The sequence below is a fragment of the Oncorhynchus mykiss genome, chromosome 16 (genome assembly GCF_013265735.2).
Source record: "Oncorhynchus mykiss isolate Arlee chromosome 16, USDA_OmykA_1.1, whole genome shotgun sequence".
NCBI lineage: Eukaryota > Metazoa > Chordata > Actinopteri > Salmoniformes > Salmonidae > Oncorhynchus > Oncorhynchus mykiss.
The window spans coordinates 43,243,950-43,260,854 of record NC_048580.1 but is presented as its reverse complement, the minus strand read 5'-3'; the positions used below and the strand labels follow the sequence as shown (position 1 = coordinate 43,260,854).

The 16,905-nt window shown below is 43.8% G+C and overlaps 1 protein-coding gene across 6 annotated transcripts in view; it reads left to right on the top strand.

Annotated features, from left to right (window-relative positions):
* The window catches only part of LOC110492064 (pleckstrin homology domain-containing family G member 5), a 73,329-nt gene extending 65,646 nt beyond the window's left edge, over positions 1 to 7,683 (top strand). For 5 of the 6 annotated variants that reach the window (XM_036946959.1, XM_036946956.1, XM_036946954.1 and 2 more), the window contains 9 exons: positions 250 to 420; positions 1,317 to 1,412; positions 2,049 to 2,360; positions 2,640 to 2,927; positions 3,069 to 3,188; positions 3,416 to 3,548; positions 3,759 to 4,029; positions 4,209 to 5,324; positions 5,587 to 7,683. In XM_036946959.1, coding sequence (XP_036802854.1) covers positions 250 to 420; positions 1,317 to 1,412; positions 2,049 to 2,360; positions 2,640 to 2,927; positions 3,069 to 3,188; positions 3,416 to 3,548; positions 3,759 to 4,029; positions 4,209 to 5,324; positions 5,587 to 5,596 — 2,517 coding nt within the window. In that variant the 3' untranslated portion in view covers positions 5,597 to 7,683. Of the gene's footprint in view, positions 1 to 249; positions 421 to 1,316; positions 1,413 to 2,048; positions 2,361 to 2,639; positions 2,928 to 3,068; positions 3,189 to 3,415; positions 3,549 to 3,758; positions 4,030 to 4,208; positions 5,329 to 5,586 lie in introns of those variants that run through there. The other variant, XM_036946955.1, reaches the window with a different exon arrangement.
* The last annotated feature ends 9,222 nt before the right edge of the window (positions 7,684 to 16,905 follow it).

Below are 16,905 nucleotides of genomic sequence, written 5' to 3'. Positions count from 1 at the left end.
AGTCTGGGTAGCTGTTAAGATTGAAGAATTCAGTGGACTCTGAGGGTTATGCTTATGCAAGAGGTCAATCTGTCTTACAGTTTTCTTATTGATTTTTTAAATTTTATTTAACCTTTTATTTAATACTGACCTTGTGATTTCCTCTAAAGGTGCTGTGCATGTGAATTACGTTCGAATGAAGCAGGAATACTTAATTTGCCCAGGAGCTGTGGTTAATGACACGTATGGGTTTTCCCCCCATTCTATTAGGAGGTGGACCGCATGGAGCAGCTCCAGAATAAGCTGCAGTCGTACACTCTGTTTGGCCTTCCCAAGGTTCCTCCTCAGCTCTCCTTCCATCACGACTCCTGGGAGGAGGAGGAGGAGGAGACCAGCCTCACCCTGGAGGACAGCTGGACACAGCTACTCGACAACCATGAGGTACGGTAACATGAACACACACACACACACACACACACACACACACACACACACACACACACACACGCACCAAAACAAACTCACCGAAACACACACTCATTCACTGACACATAACCACAAATGCTTAATACAAATATCTAATACCTATTTTTTTACTTAAAAATTGCACGGTTGGTTAGGGCCTGTAAGTAAGCATTTCACTGAAAGGTCTACACCTGTTGTATTCGGCGCACGTGACAAATTAACTTTGATATGATCGCATGCGTGTAGCTACTCCCGTATTGAGTAATAAACTGTTCACAATCCGTTCCTGTTTTGGCCTGACAATCTCCCGCCCATCCAGTCTGGTGTTTCCCAGCAACAGGGCGCATAACGTTTACAGCCAGTGTTGTACAGCTGTTTATTAAGGTTAATGTGGAGTTGTATAAACGTTACCAGCTCAATCGCGTCCGTCTCTCTTTCCCGGACAGAACGCACACCCTTAGAGGATGGGCTCAGGCAAGATAGACCGATGTCTGTGTGTGATAAGATGCTGTGTGATTGGGGATCGGGATTTCAGTCACACTCCAACTCAATCAGTGTTTGACTGAGCTCGGTCCTGATGGTGTCATTTGTTTGTGACCAGACATGTAACAGTAAAGCTGTTACCTCATGAGTCTGTCTCGTGCCATATGTTCTTAGACATGGCTTATGGCTTTTACCCTATGAGTGCGTGTGTGTGTGTGTTGCTACTTTTATATGTTCAGACCTGTGTAAGGCTGTTAACTCATGAACGTGGGTGGGTGTATTGTGTTCTTATGTGTAACTCATGGATAAGAGAGTGTCGTCGTCTGTTCACATGGATGTGTATGAGGCCATTACCTCATGAGTGTGTTTTTGGTTCTGTTTGCTTCCAGACGTTGACCAGACGCCAGTTCCATCAGCAGGAGGCGATCTGGGAGCTCCTGCACACTGAGGCCACCTACATCAAGAAACTACGAGTCATCACTGACGTAAGTGCCCTTTTACAAAGTAATTGCTTCTCTCCCTTACACACGTGTACCTCCTAGATCATTTTTGGAAGAACAACATAACCTTCTATGTCAAGTCCAAAGGAACAACTTCAATGAATCGTGCTAAGAATTTTAGTTTGGTTAGGTGTGCTCTCTGAGTGCCGTTAGTGGCACTCAGACATTTGAGACATGAGTTGTGTATCTGTGCCATTCAGTGGGTGAATGGGCAAGACCAAAGAGTTTAAGTGCCTTTTGAACGGGGTATGGTAGTAGGTGCCAGGCGCACCGGTTTGAGTGTGTCGGGCTGCAACGCTGCTGTGTTTTCACGCTCAACAGTTTCCCGTGTGTATCTAGAATGGTCCACCACCCAAAGGACATCCAGCCAACTTAACACAACTGTGGGAAGCATTGGGTCAACATGGGCCAGCATCCCTGTGGACCGTTTTCGACACCTTGCCGTCCATGCCCCATGACAAATTGAGGCTGTTCTCAGGCCAAAATGGGTTGCAACTCAATATTAGGCAGGTGTTCCTAATGTAATGTACACTCGGAGTAGGTTGTCTATCTCTAGTGCAGTACTTCCCTATCAGATGTCCCATATTGCAACCTGTTCTCCCATGTCCTCTCTTCCTCCAGTTGTTCCTGTGTGGGCTGTTGAACCTGCAGGAGAGTGGTCTGCTGACGGAGGTGGAGCCTGCGCGACTCTTCAGTAACATCCAGGACATTGTGCGTCTGCACACGGCCCTGTGGAACCAGGTGATGCTGCCTGCCCTGGAGATGGCCCGGCAAGCCAGAACCCTCCTCAACCCGACAGACCTCCACCACGGCTTCAGGACGATTGGCTCCAGGTTTAAGCCCTACATCCGCTACTGTATGGAGGAGGAGGCCAGTATGGAGTACATGAGGTCACTGCTCAGGGACAACGAGCTCTTCAGGATCTACGTCACGGTGAGTCGCAGTCCGCCTGTCCTCCCGATCTCTCTCTCTCTCTCTCTCTCTCGCTCTCTCTCGCTCTCTCTCTCTCGCTCTCTCTCTGTTCACACTGATGGTGTCAAGTTAAACAACTGCCCACCAAATACCATTTACTCATCTCACAAATACAGCACAGTCAACCAATATCAGATACCACTATTACGTTCTACATAGCACTTTTCAGTGTTGTTCATTTAAGTTCCTAGCCACATTTTCTTTAACCTCTAACTCCTGGTCTCTCTCTCCCCTGCGCAGTGGGCTGAGACCCATAAGCAGTGTAACCGGCTGAAGCTGGCTGACATGTTGGCCAAGCCCCACCAGAGACTCACCAAGTACCCCCTACTGCTGAAGGCTGTTCTCAAGAAGACTGACGACTCGTCGTCCCGCGACGCCGTCGGCGGCATGGTGGCGTGGGTGGAGGGCTTCATCAACAGCGTGGACTCTCAGATGCGCCAGCGGGAGGAGCAGCAGAAGCTAGCCGCCATCTCTGGGCGCATCGACTCCTACGAAGCAGTGGAGGGGAGCAGCGAGGAGTTGGAGAAGGTGGGCACTCACCACACTCAGGGCTGGCTTGCTGGGTATACCGGTGCTAGACGAGAATCTCTATTGAATTTGATTTTTAGTCTGGGTTGAAATTGTGTTTCTGCTTGGTGTGTAACTTCTTCTTCTTGTCTCTCTCCTTAGATCCTGCGTGAGTTTAACCGCTTCGACCTGATGGCTCCTATGAGAGGCACATCACCAGAGGAGACCAGACAGCTCCATTTGGAGGCGGCACTGCGCATGAAGGAGGGCAAAGACAGCAGGGTAAGTGTCTGGCTGGGCTACTTTGTAACTGCTTTTACCTCATTATAACTGTCGCAGGCTGAGAACTACCCACGGTCATTGTGATAGAATATGTCAATGACCAGGGTGATTGGGGAGCAAATTGCTTTCATAATATTTACTTATTTGATTTAGCCTAGTTTATTGTACTAGAATGATGACAAGTGACCTGAAATTGACCTGGAAGCAATTCCCCATCCTTCCCACAGATGGAGGTGTACTGCTTCCTGTTCACAGACCTGCTGCTCATCACCAAACCAGTGAAGAGGTTAGAGAAGGTCAAGGTGATCAGACAGCCCCTCCTCATCCACAATGTTGTCTGCAAGGAACTCAAGGACCCTGGTGAGTACCAGCACGCAGCTACATTTAAACCGGGGTTCAAGTTATTTGTTTTCTTTCACATACTTCATCTGTGCTTAATTAAGCATGTCTGGCACAGTGGAACCACTAGAAAAGTCCTGAAAGGGATATTCCTTCCCACCTGGCACTGCAGACAGGCTCACGCAAATGCTTGAGAAACGTGTTTTGATTAGCTGTTCTCTCTTACTATAGGCTCCTTCATTCTCATCTACCTCAATGAGTTCAAGAGCGCGGTGGCAGCCTACACTTTCCAGGCCAACAGCGCCACCCAGGGGCGAAGCTGGGTTGACGCCATCTGCAACGTCCAGAACCAGCTCCAGAGAATGCGGACTGAGGAGGTTCTCAGGCAGCAGGTCACCCTACAGCGCCGTCTATGCGGAGAGGAAGAGGAGGAGGAAAACAAGAGCAGCAACTCCACTTCCAGCTCCCCCTGCATGAGGAACAAAGATCAGCAGGGACCAAGGTACAAACCCAAACAACGACTTAGACATCGTAGAGCTTCATTCTTCTATAAGGACACTGTAGATGTTGATCGGATCTGTGCAAAGATTATTTCATGTAAACATTATCATTTATTGTTAGTGTTTTATATTACTAGAACCATTCTCATCAGTCTAACATTTTGGTCTCTTTCTCTTCCAGTCATTCGGATTGCTCCACAGAGACCCTGTCAGTCATGGACATAGGAGAGGATTCAGGGGAGCACCAAAACCCCTCTGCCACAAGCACAGATTCAGGAGGACCCTTAGAGAAGAGCCTAGACTCGGGCACAGTTACCCCACCTACTGGGCCTGAGCCCCTGCACTGCAACCCTGCCAGCCCCCAGGACAACCTTGCCGACCGGGACCCTGAGCCAGAGCAGGAGGGTATTATGGAGGGAGGGGAGGTTGAGCTGGAGCCTCAGTGTCGCTCTCTGTCCATGGACAGTGCCTACGGTACCCTCTCCCCAGAGTCCCTACTGAGAGAGCTGGACCTGCAGACACGACCAGGCCAGAGCAAGGGAGAGGAGACTGAAGAGGAAGGAGGGATAGAGGGACACGAGGTGGGGGTGGAGGTGGAAATGGAGAGTGAAAAGGTGGTAAGGAAACTGATGGATGAGGAAGTGGAGAAGGAAGAGGAGGAGGATTCAACCTCTGTTGGTTCCCAGCTGTCAGTGGTTCAGTCTTTGAAGCCTCGGCGACGCCCCCCGGTTACTGCCCGCCTCCGCAGCCTCCAGAGCCTGAACATCAAGTCAATTTCAGAGGACAACCTTCTGCAGCGTTTCCGTGACAACGCCCCTGTCTCCCGGATACAAACCCGCAGCCTTACAGCCCAGGATCAATCAGAACACAGGAGCGAGAGGGCGGAATGCCTGGTCCACAGTAAGAGCCTATCAGCCCAAGACCTTACTGGGCTGTTTAAGACTGACCAAGACTCAGAGCCTGAGTATGAGGACTTCCTGAGTATGAGCATGCCTTCTGGTAAGCTCTGTGACACCCTGAGGAAGGCGGAGGCCCGGCAGGTCCAGAGGGCTCTGGCTGCAGCTGAGGCCTGTGAAGGCAGCAATAGCCAGGCTGACAGCAGCAGCTCAGATGGGGAGACGATGGTGGCGCCCTCTGGAGGACACGGGGGGAAGTGCAGTGAGTCGTTCACAGCCGGTTGCCCAGAGAAGCAGTCATCGCCCAAAAGAAGGAAGACCCATCAGCACAAGAAGCTGACCCTAGCCCAGCTCTATAGGATACGCACCACCCTAGTGCTCAACTCTACTCTCACTGCATCGTAAGTCACAGCTCACTTTATACATGGGTATCATGTCTATACACCTGGATGTGCTCTTTGGGCTTCCATGTGTTCTATTAAATTCTGCCAAGTTGACACTATGCAAGCTATGGTTATTTACAATCACTACCAAAGTAGAAACCACAGAGGAACTCTTTCAGCCAAAGCTAAAGAAATGATCTTCAGGATACTGCCTTTTACTCTATACATATATCAAAGGCCTTGTGGTAATCAATCTCTGTTGTGTGTTTTCTGTTTCTAGGGAGGTGTAACCACTCTGGCAGACAACCAACCAACTAGTGGCAACCTGACCACAAAGAGGAACCACACTCTATGGAGTCTGCGTAGAGGGGACTGAATTCCTTGTGACACAAATGCACTCTCTCAAGCTGCCTTCTCCCTTTCCATTGCCTGTTGGACAGTGTCTGCTGCACGGTTTTGCAATCGGACAATAAGAATATTCTTTGATGTTGCATTTGGTTTCAGTTTATTGTGTGGGATGGGAGGGAAAAGGCAAAGAGACATTTAACTGCTTGCACTTTGTAACGGACGGACAGAGCGTCGAGGGGAGCTGAGGCTGGGACCTTTGGGGGGACAGTGGACTGGACAGTTACTGGTGTAGGGTAACACCCTATCGGACTACCCTCTAAAAAGAGACTGAAAGAGGGGTCGTCCAGGCATAGATCTGCCTGCTTCTCTCTGCAATGGACCGGAGTGGATCAGAGAAGATCTAGGAAAGGCTTGGGTGGCCCAAACACTCTTTAACTCTTAAAGATGCACTCCGGGATCCAAATTCATAACATATTGCACAAATTGGTTTCATGACATATCACACGAATTGCAACATTCAAATGATATCTAAATTGCAAAATGTGTAATATATCACGAGATGGATGACACAGTAGACAATTGGATGACGTAGTACTCAAAAAATGTGGAGCGCTTTTGGCTCATGAGCACCACTTTCAAAACTACTGGCTGAAATTATGCAAAAGTAGGAGAACGCACCTTTAAGTAACTACAAGAAAAGAAAAGGGCACAATGTCTGAAAAAAATTGCTCTCTAAAATGTGTTTGGTGATTTGCAGCAACTAGGATGGCCTGGTATATGTTCTACTCCTGGTTTACTTTGATGAAAACAATTAAATGTTGCACAATTGTATCTTTTGTTAAATAGACTAATCACTAAGGGGATGACTTTACATTCACAATGCACACTTAGAATGAGTTGTGCGCGTGAGTGTGTGTCTGTCTGGGTATGTGTTGTGGGTGTGTCTGTATGTGAACGATACATTGTCCTAAACTCCTGATTGAATCAAAATGATTTCTGTCATGGTGTTCATCCTCTTTGAGTGACATACCCAATGATGTTAAGACCTAAGTACCAAGTGTTCCAGCAACAAGTAACAGCCCCACATATTGCGTCATCAACTACTGTGTATTTTCAAACGTACAGAGCCGACAATTTATTATCAAAATTGCCGCATCTAAGCATTAGAATAGACCCAGTAAATTCTGGCTTTTTTTTTTTTTTTTTTTTACATTTTCTACTGTGCTGGTGCAATTTGTCAGTCAATAGTGGTGGTATGATTTAACTACAAAGACTAAGATAATGAAAGATGAACCCTTGGTTATTAGGTGGAATGGAGTTGTTTTGGGAAACGTAACTACACTAAATGTAGAAAGATTTCAGCATGCACTTACAACCTGCAAACCTACATGGAACAAATGCACGGTAGAATGTGGTGATATGTAAAAGAGCAGTCTGTACACACACAAAAAAAAATCCTAATCCATGTAACAATGAGCTTGGAACACCTTTTGAGACGTTGCATATTTTGTGTTCCTTTAATGTAACACATTAACGCGATACAGTAACTTAAAGAGACTGAACAACGCTTTGGGGTTGCATATGATTTGTGAATCCGTTTTCTTTGAATGTCTTTCTGTCCACACTAACGGGAACAGGGATTTGGCGGGAGCATTGACCACCATAGTACATTGACATGGTCAAACTGACATTCAGCTTGTGTTTTATTGATTGATTTAATATGTGTTCTCTCAACCCCCCCCCCCCCCCCCCCCCCCTTGTCAAATATTGCCCAAACCAAATAGTTTAACATTTGTTTACTTCACCAGTTTTTGTTTATTTGTAATATTTATTAAGCTTGCCATGTTGTTTTATATATATAAAATATTGTTTATATTGTTTGATTTCATGACTTGTACATTTTGTGTTGGTGTACACTTCATGTTTTTCGTATCAGGCATGATGAATCTGCTATGAACCAAAACTATTTGATCTCCCTTTCAGGAATGTCTCTTAAGTGTCTTACCAAATAAAAGAAAAAAGCATCAAACATTTTGCTTTAGAGTACATTGTGTGTAGTGAAGTACACCATGGATATTACAAATTTTTTTTTTACAAGGCAGTAGGTAGCCTAGAGGTTAGAGAGGTTGAGCAAGTAAGCAAAAGATCAGTCGTTTGAATCCTGAGCTGACAAGGTGAAAAATCTGTCTGTGCCTTTGAGCAAGGCACTTGACCCTAGTTGGTCCAGGGTCGCCGTTGATAATGGCAGACCCGGGCCGTGACCCGAATCTCTGAAGGTGTCTCAGGGAGAGTGGGATATGTAAAAGGCACATTTCCAATTCACATGTGTATGTTAAAAATGGACAAATATAAGCACACACAAAATTATTTATTATTATATCACTTAATAAATGTGCATTTTTAACCACAAAATAGGAGTCTGACTTATGTTGTTAATGAACAGTAATGCGTGGGCTGTGTCTCAAATGTCTGAAATGGAGTCACATCACAGCCTCGTGCACCTGGACTAGCAAGTAACTTCACATGTATTTATTATAAACTGCCAGCAGATGGCATTAAGAATCTTTGTGGTGCTACGTTATGCAGTGCCTTCGGAAAGTATTCACACCCCTTCACTTTTTACAGATGTTGTTGTGTTACAGCCCGAATTAAAAAATTGAGATTTTTGGTCACTGGCCTACACACAATACCACATAATGTCCAAGTGGAATTATCTTTTTGGAATTTTTTACTAATTAAATCTGATAAGTCTTGAATCAAGTACTCATACCCTTTATGTCAAGCCTAAATAAGTTCAGGAGTAAGAATGCACTTAACAAGTCAAATAAGTTGCTTGGTTATTTAACATGATTTTTGAATGACAACCTCATCTCTGTACCCCATACGTACAATTATCTGTAAGGTCCCTGTTGAGCAGTGAATTTCAAACACAGATTGAACCACAAAGACCAAGGAGGTTTTCCAATGCCTCGCAAAGAATGGCACCTATTGATAGATTTTTTTTTTGGGGGGGGGGGACAGGACAACAACAGGGCACTAAAGCAATACTGCTAAACATTTGCCAAAGTAATTCACTTTTTGTCCTGAATACAAATTATTATGTTTGGGGAAAATGCAATATATCGCATTACTGAGTACCACTTATCATATTTTCAAGCATAGTGGTGGATGCATCATGTTATGAGTATGCTTGTGATCATGCTTAATCATTAAGGACTGGGGAGTTTTTCAGATTTTTCAGGATAAAAAAGAAACGGAATGGAGTTAAGCACAGGCGAAAACCTGGTTCAGTCTGCTTTTCACAAGACATTGGGAGATCAATTCACCTTTCAGCAGGACAATAACCTAAAAGACAAGGCCAAATCTACACTGGAGTTTCTTACCAACAAGACAATTAATGTTCCTGAGTGGCTGAGTTACAGTTTTGACTTAAATCTGCTTGAAAATCTATGGCCAGACTTGAAAATGGTTGTCCAGCAATGATCAACAACCAATTTGACAAATCTTGAAGAATTTTGAAAATAATAATAGGCAAATATTGTACAATCCAGGTGTGCAAAGCTCTTCGAGACTTACCCAGAAAGACTCTCAGCTGTAATCTCTCCCAAACGTGATTCTGACATGTATTGACTCATGGGTGTGAATACTTATGAAAATGAAATATTTCTGGATTTAATTTTCAATACATTTGCAAAAATTTAGAAAAACATGTTTTCACTTTGTCCTTATTGGGTATTGTGTGTAGATGAGTAAAAAAAAATATATGTAATACATTTTGAATTCAGGCTGTAACAACAAATTGTGGAATAAGTCCAGGGGTATGAATACTTTCTGAAGGCACTGAACAAAAATATAAACGCAACAATTTCAAAGATTTTACTGAGTTACAATTCATACAAGGAAATCAGTCAATTGAAATATATTAATTAGGCCCTAATCTATGGATTTCACATGACTGGGCAGGGGCGCAGTAATGAGTGGGCCTGAGAGGGCATAGGCCAACCCACTGGGGAGCCAGGCCCAGCCATCAGAATGAGGTTTCCCCACAAAAGGGCTTTACTACAGACAGAAATACTCTTCAGTTTCATCAGCTGTCCGGGTGACTGGTCTAAGACGATCCTGCAGGTGAAGAAGCCGGATGTGGAGGTCCTGGGCTGGTGTGGTTACACCTGGTCTGCAGTTGTGAAGCCGGTTGAACGTACTGCCAAATCCTCTTATGGTAGAGAAATAATCCTAAAATTCTCTGGCAACAGATCTGGTGGACATTCCTGCAGTCAGCATGCCAATTGCACGCTCCCTCAACTTGAGACATCTGTGGCATTGTCTTGTGTGACAAAACTGCACATTTTAGAGTGGCCTTTTATTGTCCCCGGCACAAGGTGCCCAGCACAAGGCAATGATCATGCTGTTTAATCAGCTTCTTGATATGCCACACCTATTAGGTGGATGGATTATCTTGGCAAAGTAGAAATCCTCACTAGCAGGGATGTAAACAAATTTGTGCACAGCATTTGAGAGAAATAAGCTTGTTGTGCTTATGGAAAATGTCTGGGATCTTTTATTTCAGCTCATGAAACATGGGACCAACACTTTACATGTTGCGTTTATATCTTTGTTCAGTGTATTGTGTTTGCATCATTCACCCACACTTTGACCTCTCGATACAGATCCAGTTAAGCATATGGTACATAACACAATACAACTTCTATTGAAGTACCCCTATACTTTTTACGAGGTGTACATCCAGTATTTTATTGCTTGGATATGATATGCTGTACCCTTTACTACAACCTCTTGGATCCTCGTATTACGCATAAGATCATCTCAAAGCCTCCGAATATGTTTTCAAAGTATAACTGATGTTGCCGTTTTCTATGGCTGGTGTGACAGGTTGAAGAAAGCGTTGGATCTGTGGTGTTGCGTTAGCCTGGGTGCCAGTCTGTTTCTCTTGCTCTCTTGCCAACTCCTTAAGGAATGCTCGACAATAACAATGGAGTAATGAAAAGCACTGATCTGGGACCCGGCCTAGATTAAATTAAATGAGATTAAATCTGTAGAGCGGAAGATACCTGCTATAGTGCAGTTGAAAATTAAAGTCTATGTTCCTGTATTTGCGGAGACTGCATTGACGGTAAACGCTGCATATGTCAGCTCAATTGGAAATTACCTCAACAGTCAAATTGCGCTACAACACAGATCTTCCTCACTACGGATTGAATCTAGCCCTAATTTAATAACCAAGATGTTCTTCTTTTATACTGGCCAGTCTTTACAGAGGCAACTCCTGCTGAACACGACTGAACTCCTGATGAGGTAATGCTATATACATCTGGTTGACTGGCCTCTCCTTTTCCTCAGAACTTCTTCTCAGCTTTGAATAGTGGTTCACGGTCCATGCATGTGGCAGACCTTCCAGAGGTATGGCAGGAAACGTGTAAGCCTACACACACACACACACACACACACACACACACACACACACACACACACACACACACACACACACACACACACACACACACACACACACACACACACACACACACACACACACACACACACACACACACACACACACACACACACACACACACACACACACACACACACACACACACACACACACACACACACACACAGAGAGGAAAGGCTGGTCCTGTCTGTAGTGTGCGCAGACCAAGGTGTATTTACAGGTGATTATCAGCTAATCGGTGGATTACAGCATGTTGATTCCACACATGCCCCTAATCCGTATTGGAAAAGGCACCGTGGCCCCTCTGGGATTGTCCCTAGTCTTAATCTGATCCAGAATCCGGTTTGTCAGTGGGCAGTGGCCCCTCCCGTGCTCACATCTGGCCCTGTGGGATTTATTGTTGTAATCCTTGATTTTATTTCCAACATTTTATGCTTTAGCGCTGATACACTGGACTTTAATTATTGAAATGCAGCTTTCATTTTGAACCACAAAGTAATTAAACAACCCCAGCTAAATAAACCCATCTTCATATGTTGTGGTTGTGGTACACTGCTTGTAGTAGTCTATGGTGGCTTGGCTGCTCTTTGGGCACGGTACTCTGGTGTGCTCGTCTTCACAAGTCTAAGGTGAAAGACATTGCATAGAAAGTGTTTAATGTAACTGCACTTTAATCAGGTTGGATTCTTTGATACTGTTGGTACAAAATGAATTTGTCGAGAAATTACTTACATTTAGGAGTACATGTTTGAAAGAAGGCATTGTTACGCTTTCCTAAATTTGATTAATTTTTCTTCTTGGAATAAGGATGAGATCCTTTTAAATGTACAGTATTACCATCCTGGTTGTTCTGTTTAGTTCCAAGCAGCTGGGGCATGTGAGCACTCCTCCCTGTGACAGATGTCAAAAAGCATCCTGTAAAAAATGTCAGATTAACACAAAGGGGCACTTTGTGCAAATCCCGATTATGGAGAGCACTTTCATTTATTAAACTCTGCCAATCCCTATGCTCTTTTGGAGCCGGGATTAAAATCAGGTAGACACCATTGTCTGTCTAAACAATCCCCTTTCTAATCTCTCTCTCCCTCCCTCTCTCAGCCAGTTTTCTCTGGATGGTGTAACCCAGACCCAGGGCTGGCCGGTTGGCTTAAATTATGGGTCGTCCGCTTGATAATACCGCCACCATCGATTCCCATTAATCAACATCATCCCCTTCAGAAGAGCTAGGTGGAGGGGGGGGGGAATAAAGTGTTTACAAGGTCTGTGCTGTGAAAAGGCCCACAGACAAGTGGCAGCCATATGGAGTGAATCACCATGCTAGTCATAGTGAACAGCTGCCCTCTATCAGAGTCAGCACAGCACCAATACACTGCCACTGCCACGTGTTGCCATTAGTTAGATAGAGACTGATTGACTTTCATGTTATTGGAGACTGGGAGGGCCACAGCTAGCTTAATATCTGCCTCCACGAGGCCCCTCAAGGCCCCAAAGTTTTAAACGACAGGTGATGGGTCACCCTCTGTGTATTTCCTGGTCTGGAATCTTTCTGGTCATACATCCCGGCCGGTAGCCTAGCGATTAAGATGCGCTGGTTTGAATCCCTGAGCCGACTAGGTTCAAAATCTACGTGCCTTCCTCTGCCTTGAGGAAGGCACGTAGCCCTAATTGGTCCTGTAAGTCGCTCTGGATAAGGGCGTCTGCTAAATGACTCAAATGTAGATGTAAAATGGAATCCCCCAAGTTACAGTTTAGGAAGTTAGGCTGAGAGCATATTGTTGAGAAAATGTTTTTTGGAGATGTTTACCGCAATGTAAGTATTTTCTTTTACATTGTTTCCCCATGGGGAACGTCAACCTATTTCAACCTAACGTCAACCTATTTCAACCTAACGTCAACCTATTTATGGATACAGTCTGTACAGACAAATTCTACCTGCTATATATTAGGATGTGTGTCCTCAATACTGTGATTACATGTACTTTGAAAGAACTTTCCAAAATTGCTCCATAGTGTGAGCAAAGTAATTACATGATTGCAACTCATGATTTACCTTCCACACAGTGTATTTCAGTAATGGCAAAGTGATTAAATATGTTCTCAGCTTCTGTGTTGGTACTTTACAACACAAAGACATGACATATGTCGGTGGATCATCATTCTTGACCCTCATAAAAAGGGTGTTTTTCTAAAAGGGCAGAGCATAAGGTTCCCATTTTTTTTTCAAGATTAATAGGGACTAGGGCCTACTGCCCTCTATAATTGTATCAGTTTATAAGGAGCTTATTGTCATCTCAATATTGTATTTTTTTGTATGGTAAAACATAGGAAATTGAAATCACAAGCATATTTCTTAATGAAATAGAAATTAATTTAAAGAGTAGCTCGCTACAAGTGGAGAAAAAGGGAGAGTGAGATTACTGGGGTAAATCAAACACATTTAATATTCAGAATGCATTGACACAATTAATCTGACATTGCGTTAAAGGATAATACCTTAACTGACACTAGCCATCCACTACACTGGGGCTCTGACTAAGCAGGATGGGCCCTTTTGCTGTGGGGTATGGTTACACACCCAAGTAAACAACCTGGTCTCAAAGCATTTCGTATTATTCTGTACGTAAATCAAGACACTCCATTTATTATGATATGATATGGTATGTAATCATTTGTGGATGCCCATCACCCATTTCGTGTGATATATCACAAATTTAAATTAGTATTATATCTTACGAATTTGCATAACTTGTTATATGTTACAATTTTGGTTAGGTGAAGGGTTAGCTAAAAATGGTTAGGGTTATTGGAAGGGTTAACTAACATGGTAAATAGTTGTAAAGTAGCTAAAAAGTAGTAAGTAGTTCCTAATTAGCTCAAATTGTCCTTGATGAGATTTGAACATGCGAAGGTTGCTAGACGTTTGCATTAGACATCCACCCAACACCGTAACCACAATGGAAGTAGTTTTTTGGGGTATTTGTACTTTACTATTTCTATTTTTGACAACTTTTACTTCACCACATTCCTAAAAAATAAAATAAACGTTTTACTCCATACATTTTCCCTGACACCCAAAAGTACTCGTAACATTTTGAATGCTTAGAAGGACAAGAAAATGGTCCAATTCAAACACTTATCAAGAGAACATCCCTGGCCATTCCTACTACCTCTGATCTGGCAAACTAACTAAACACAAATGCTTCATTTGTAAATTATGTCTAAGTGTTGGAGTGTGCCCCTGGTTATCCGTAAATACAAATTAATAAGAAAATGGTGCCATCTAGTTTGCTTAATATAAGGAAATGGAAATGATTTATACTTTTACTTTTTGCCCTGCTAAAGCTGCCCCAGTCAACTGTCAGTGCTGTTATTGTGAAGTGGAAATGTCTAGGAGCAACAACGGCTCAGCCACGAAATGGTAGGCCACACAAGCTCGCAGAACGGGACCGCCGAGTGCTGAAGTGCGTAGCGTGAAAAAATTGTCAGTCCTCGGTTGCAACACTCACTATCGAGTTCCAAACTGCATCTGGAAGAAACGTCAGCACAAGAACTGTTTGTTCGGGAGCTTCATTAAAGTGGGTTTCCATAGCCGAGCAGCTGTTTCCATAGCCGAGCAGCAACAAGCCTAAGATCACCATGCGCAATGCCAAGTGTCGCTGGAGTGGTGTAAAGCTAGCCACCATTGGACTCTGGAGCAGTGGAAACACGTTCTTTGGAGTGGTAAATCATGCTTCGCCATCTGGCAGTCCAACGGACAAATCTGGGTTTGGTGGATGCCAGGAGAACATTACCTGCCCCAATGCATAGTGCCAACTGTAAAGTTAGGTGGAGGAGGAATAATAGTCTGGGGCTGTTTTTTATGGTTTGGGCTAGGCCCTTAGTTCCAGGGAAGAGAAATATCAACGCTACAGATATTCTACATGATTCTGTGCTTTCAACTTTGTGGCAACAGTTTGGAAAAGGACCCTTCCTATTTCAGCATGACAATGCATCTGTACACAAAGCGAGTTCCATACAGAAATGGTGTGTAAAGATCGGCGTGGAAGAACTTGACTGGCCTGCACAGAGCCCTGACATCAATCCCATCTAACACCTTTGGGATGAATTGGAATGCCGACTGCAAGCCAGGCATAATCGTGCAACATCAGTGCCCGACTTCACTAATGCTCTTGTGGCTGAAAGAAAGACAGTCCCTGCAGCAATATTCCAACATTTAATGGAAAGTCTTCCCAGAAGAGTGGAGGCTGTTATAGCAGCAAAGGGGGGACCAACTCCATATTAATGCCCTTAATTTTGGAATGAGATGTTTGACAAGCAGGTGTCCACATACTTTTGATCATGTAGTGTATATTTTAGCAATTAAATATACTTTTGACTCCAGAGTGGCGCAGCAGTCTAAGGCACTGCATCACAGTGCTTGAGGTATTACTACAGACCCAGGTTCGATCCCAGGCTGTGTCAAGACCGGGAGTCCCATAGTGCGGCGCACAATTGGCCCAGCGTCATCCGGGTTAGGGGAGGGTTTGGCTGGGGGGGTTTTACTTGGCTCATCATTCTCTAGTGACTCCTTATGGTGGGGCACATGCCTGCAGGCTGACTTAGGTTGTCTGTTGGATGGTGTTTCCTCCGACACATTGGTGCGGCTGGCTTCCGGGTTAAGCGGACGGGTATTATAAAGCGTGGTTTGGTGGGTCATGTTTCGGAGGACGCATGACTCGACCTTCACTTCTGCTGAGGCCGTTGGGGAACGGCACCGATGAGACAAGATCGCAATTGGATATCATGAAATTGGGGAGAAAAGTGGGAAAAATACAGAAAAATGTGATACTTTTGATACTCAAGTATATTCAGGGGCCGGTCCTGAAGTTGGAGAATTTTGTGTTTTTCAAACACCAGAAACAGCTTTTTTCTACAATATAGAGTCATAACAATTATGCTTAATTCTATGTAAAAAAAAAAAGAAAAAGAATAATAAGCATCCTTTTCTGCATATCTAAGCATACTTCTTGAGCTGTCTGTATCCTCCTGACTGATGATTTTTTTTTAAAGAAACGAAATATGGTTCTCCTTATCTCTGCTAAAATCATTCAAATGAATGTTAGTCTTATTCGGTACATTTAATTGTTTTTACATTTTTTGTATTGCTTTTCTAAAGTCTACCAACCTTGTCAGCAGGCATGGCTGGTAGATAGTTTGACAAGCTAGCTACTCTAACTTGATCGATAGCCTGAAATCGCTTGGTAGCTAGTTATGAGGTTGGGAGATTGAAAACCTATCTGGGCTAGCTAAAGCCAATTTGATAAAATTGCTAGGTGGCTAGTAGTATTACAGAGAAACAACAGGACAAATCTGACAGAGCACCTGCCCCTGTGCCGCCTATGATCACATTTATCTCTCTAAAATAGATAGGAATACTATGGAACAGATTTCCAAAATGAAAATCACTTGGAGCTGATTTGCTGGCGTTTTTACAGTATTTTGTGTCCCCCTCCCAAAAAAATACGAAATAGTTTATATATTTTTTCTGAAAACTTAATAGAATCACTTGCCGGCCAAAATTGGCCTGCTGGGAACCCTGTACTATGGAAATGACCTTGATAATAGCATTTTCAGGAGTTAAATCCAACAACAACCAAAAAAATATATAAAAATATATCTATTAATATTTGTTTACAAGCATGATAGCTGTACTTTTAGTTCATGTTTTACTCAGCTTGTTGGCCATTAGCCTATCGAGTTCAAAGCATGTGTATGCATAAAACTGGTATTTACGACTTC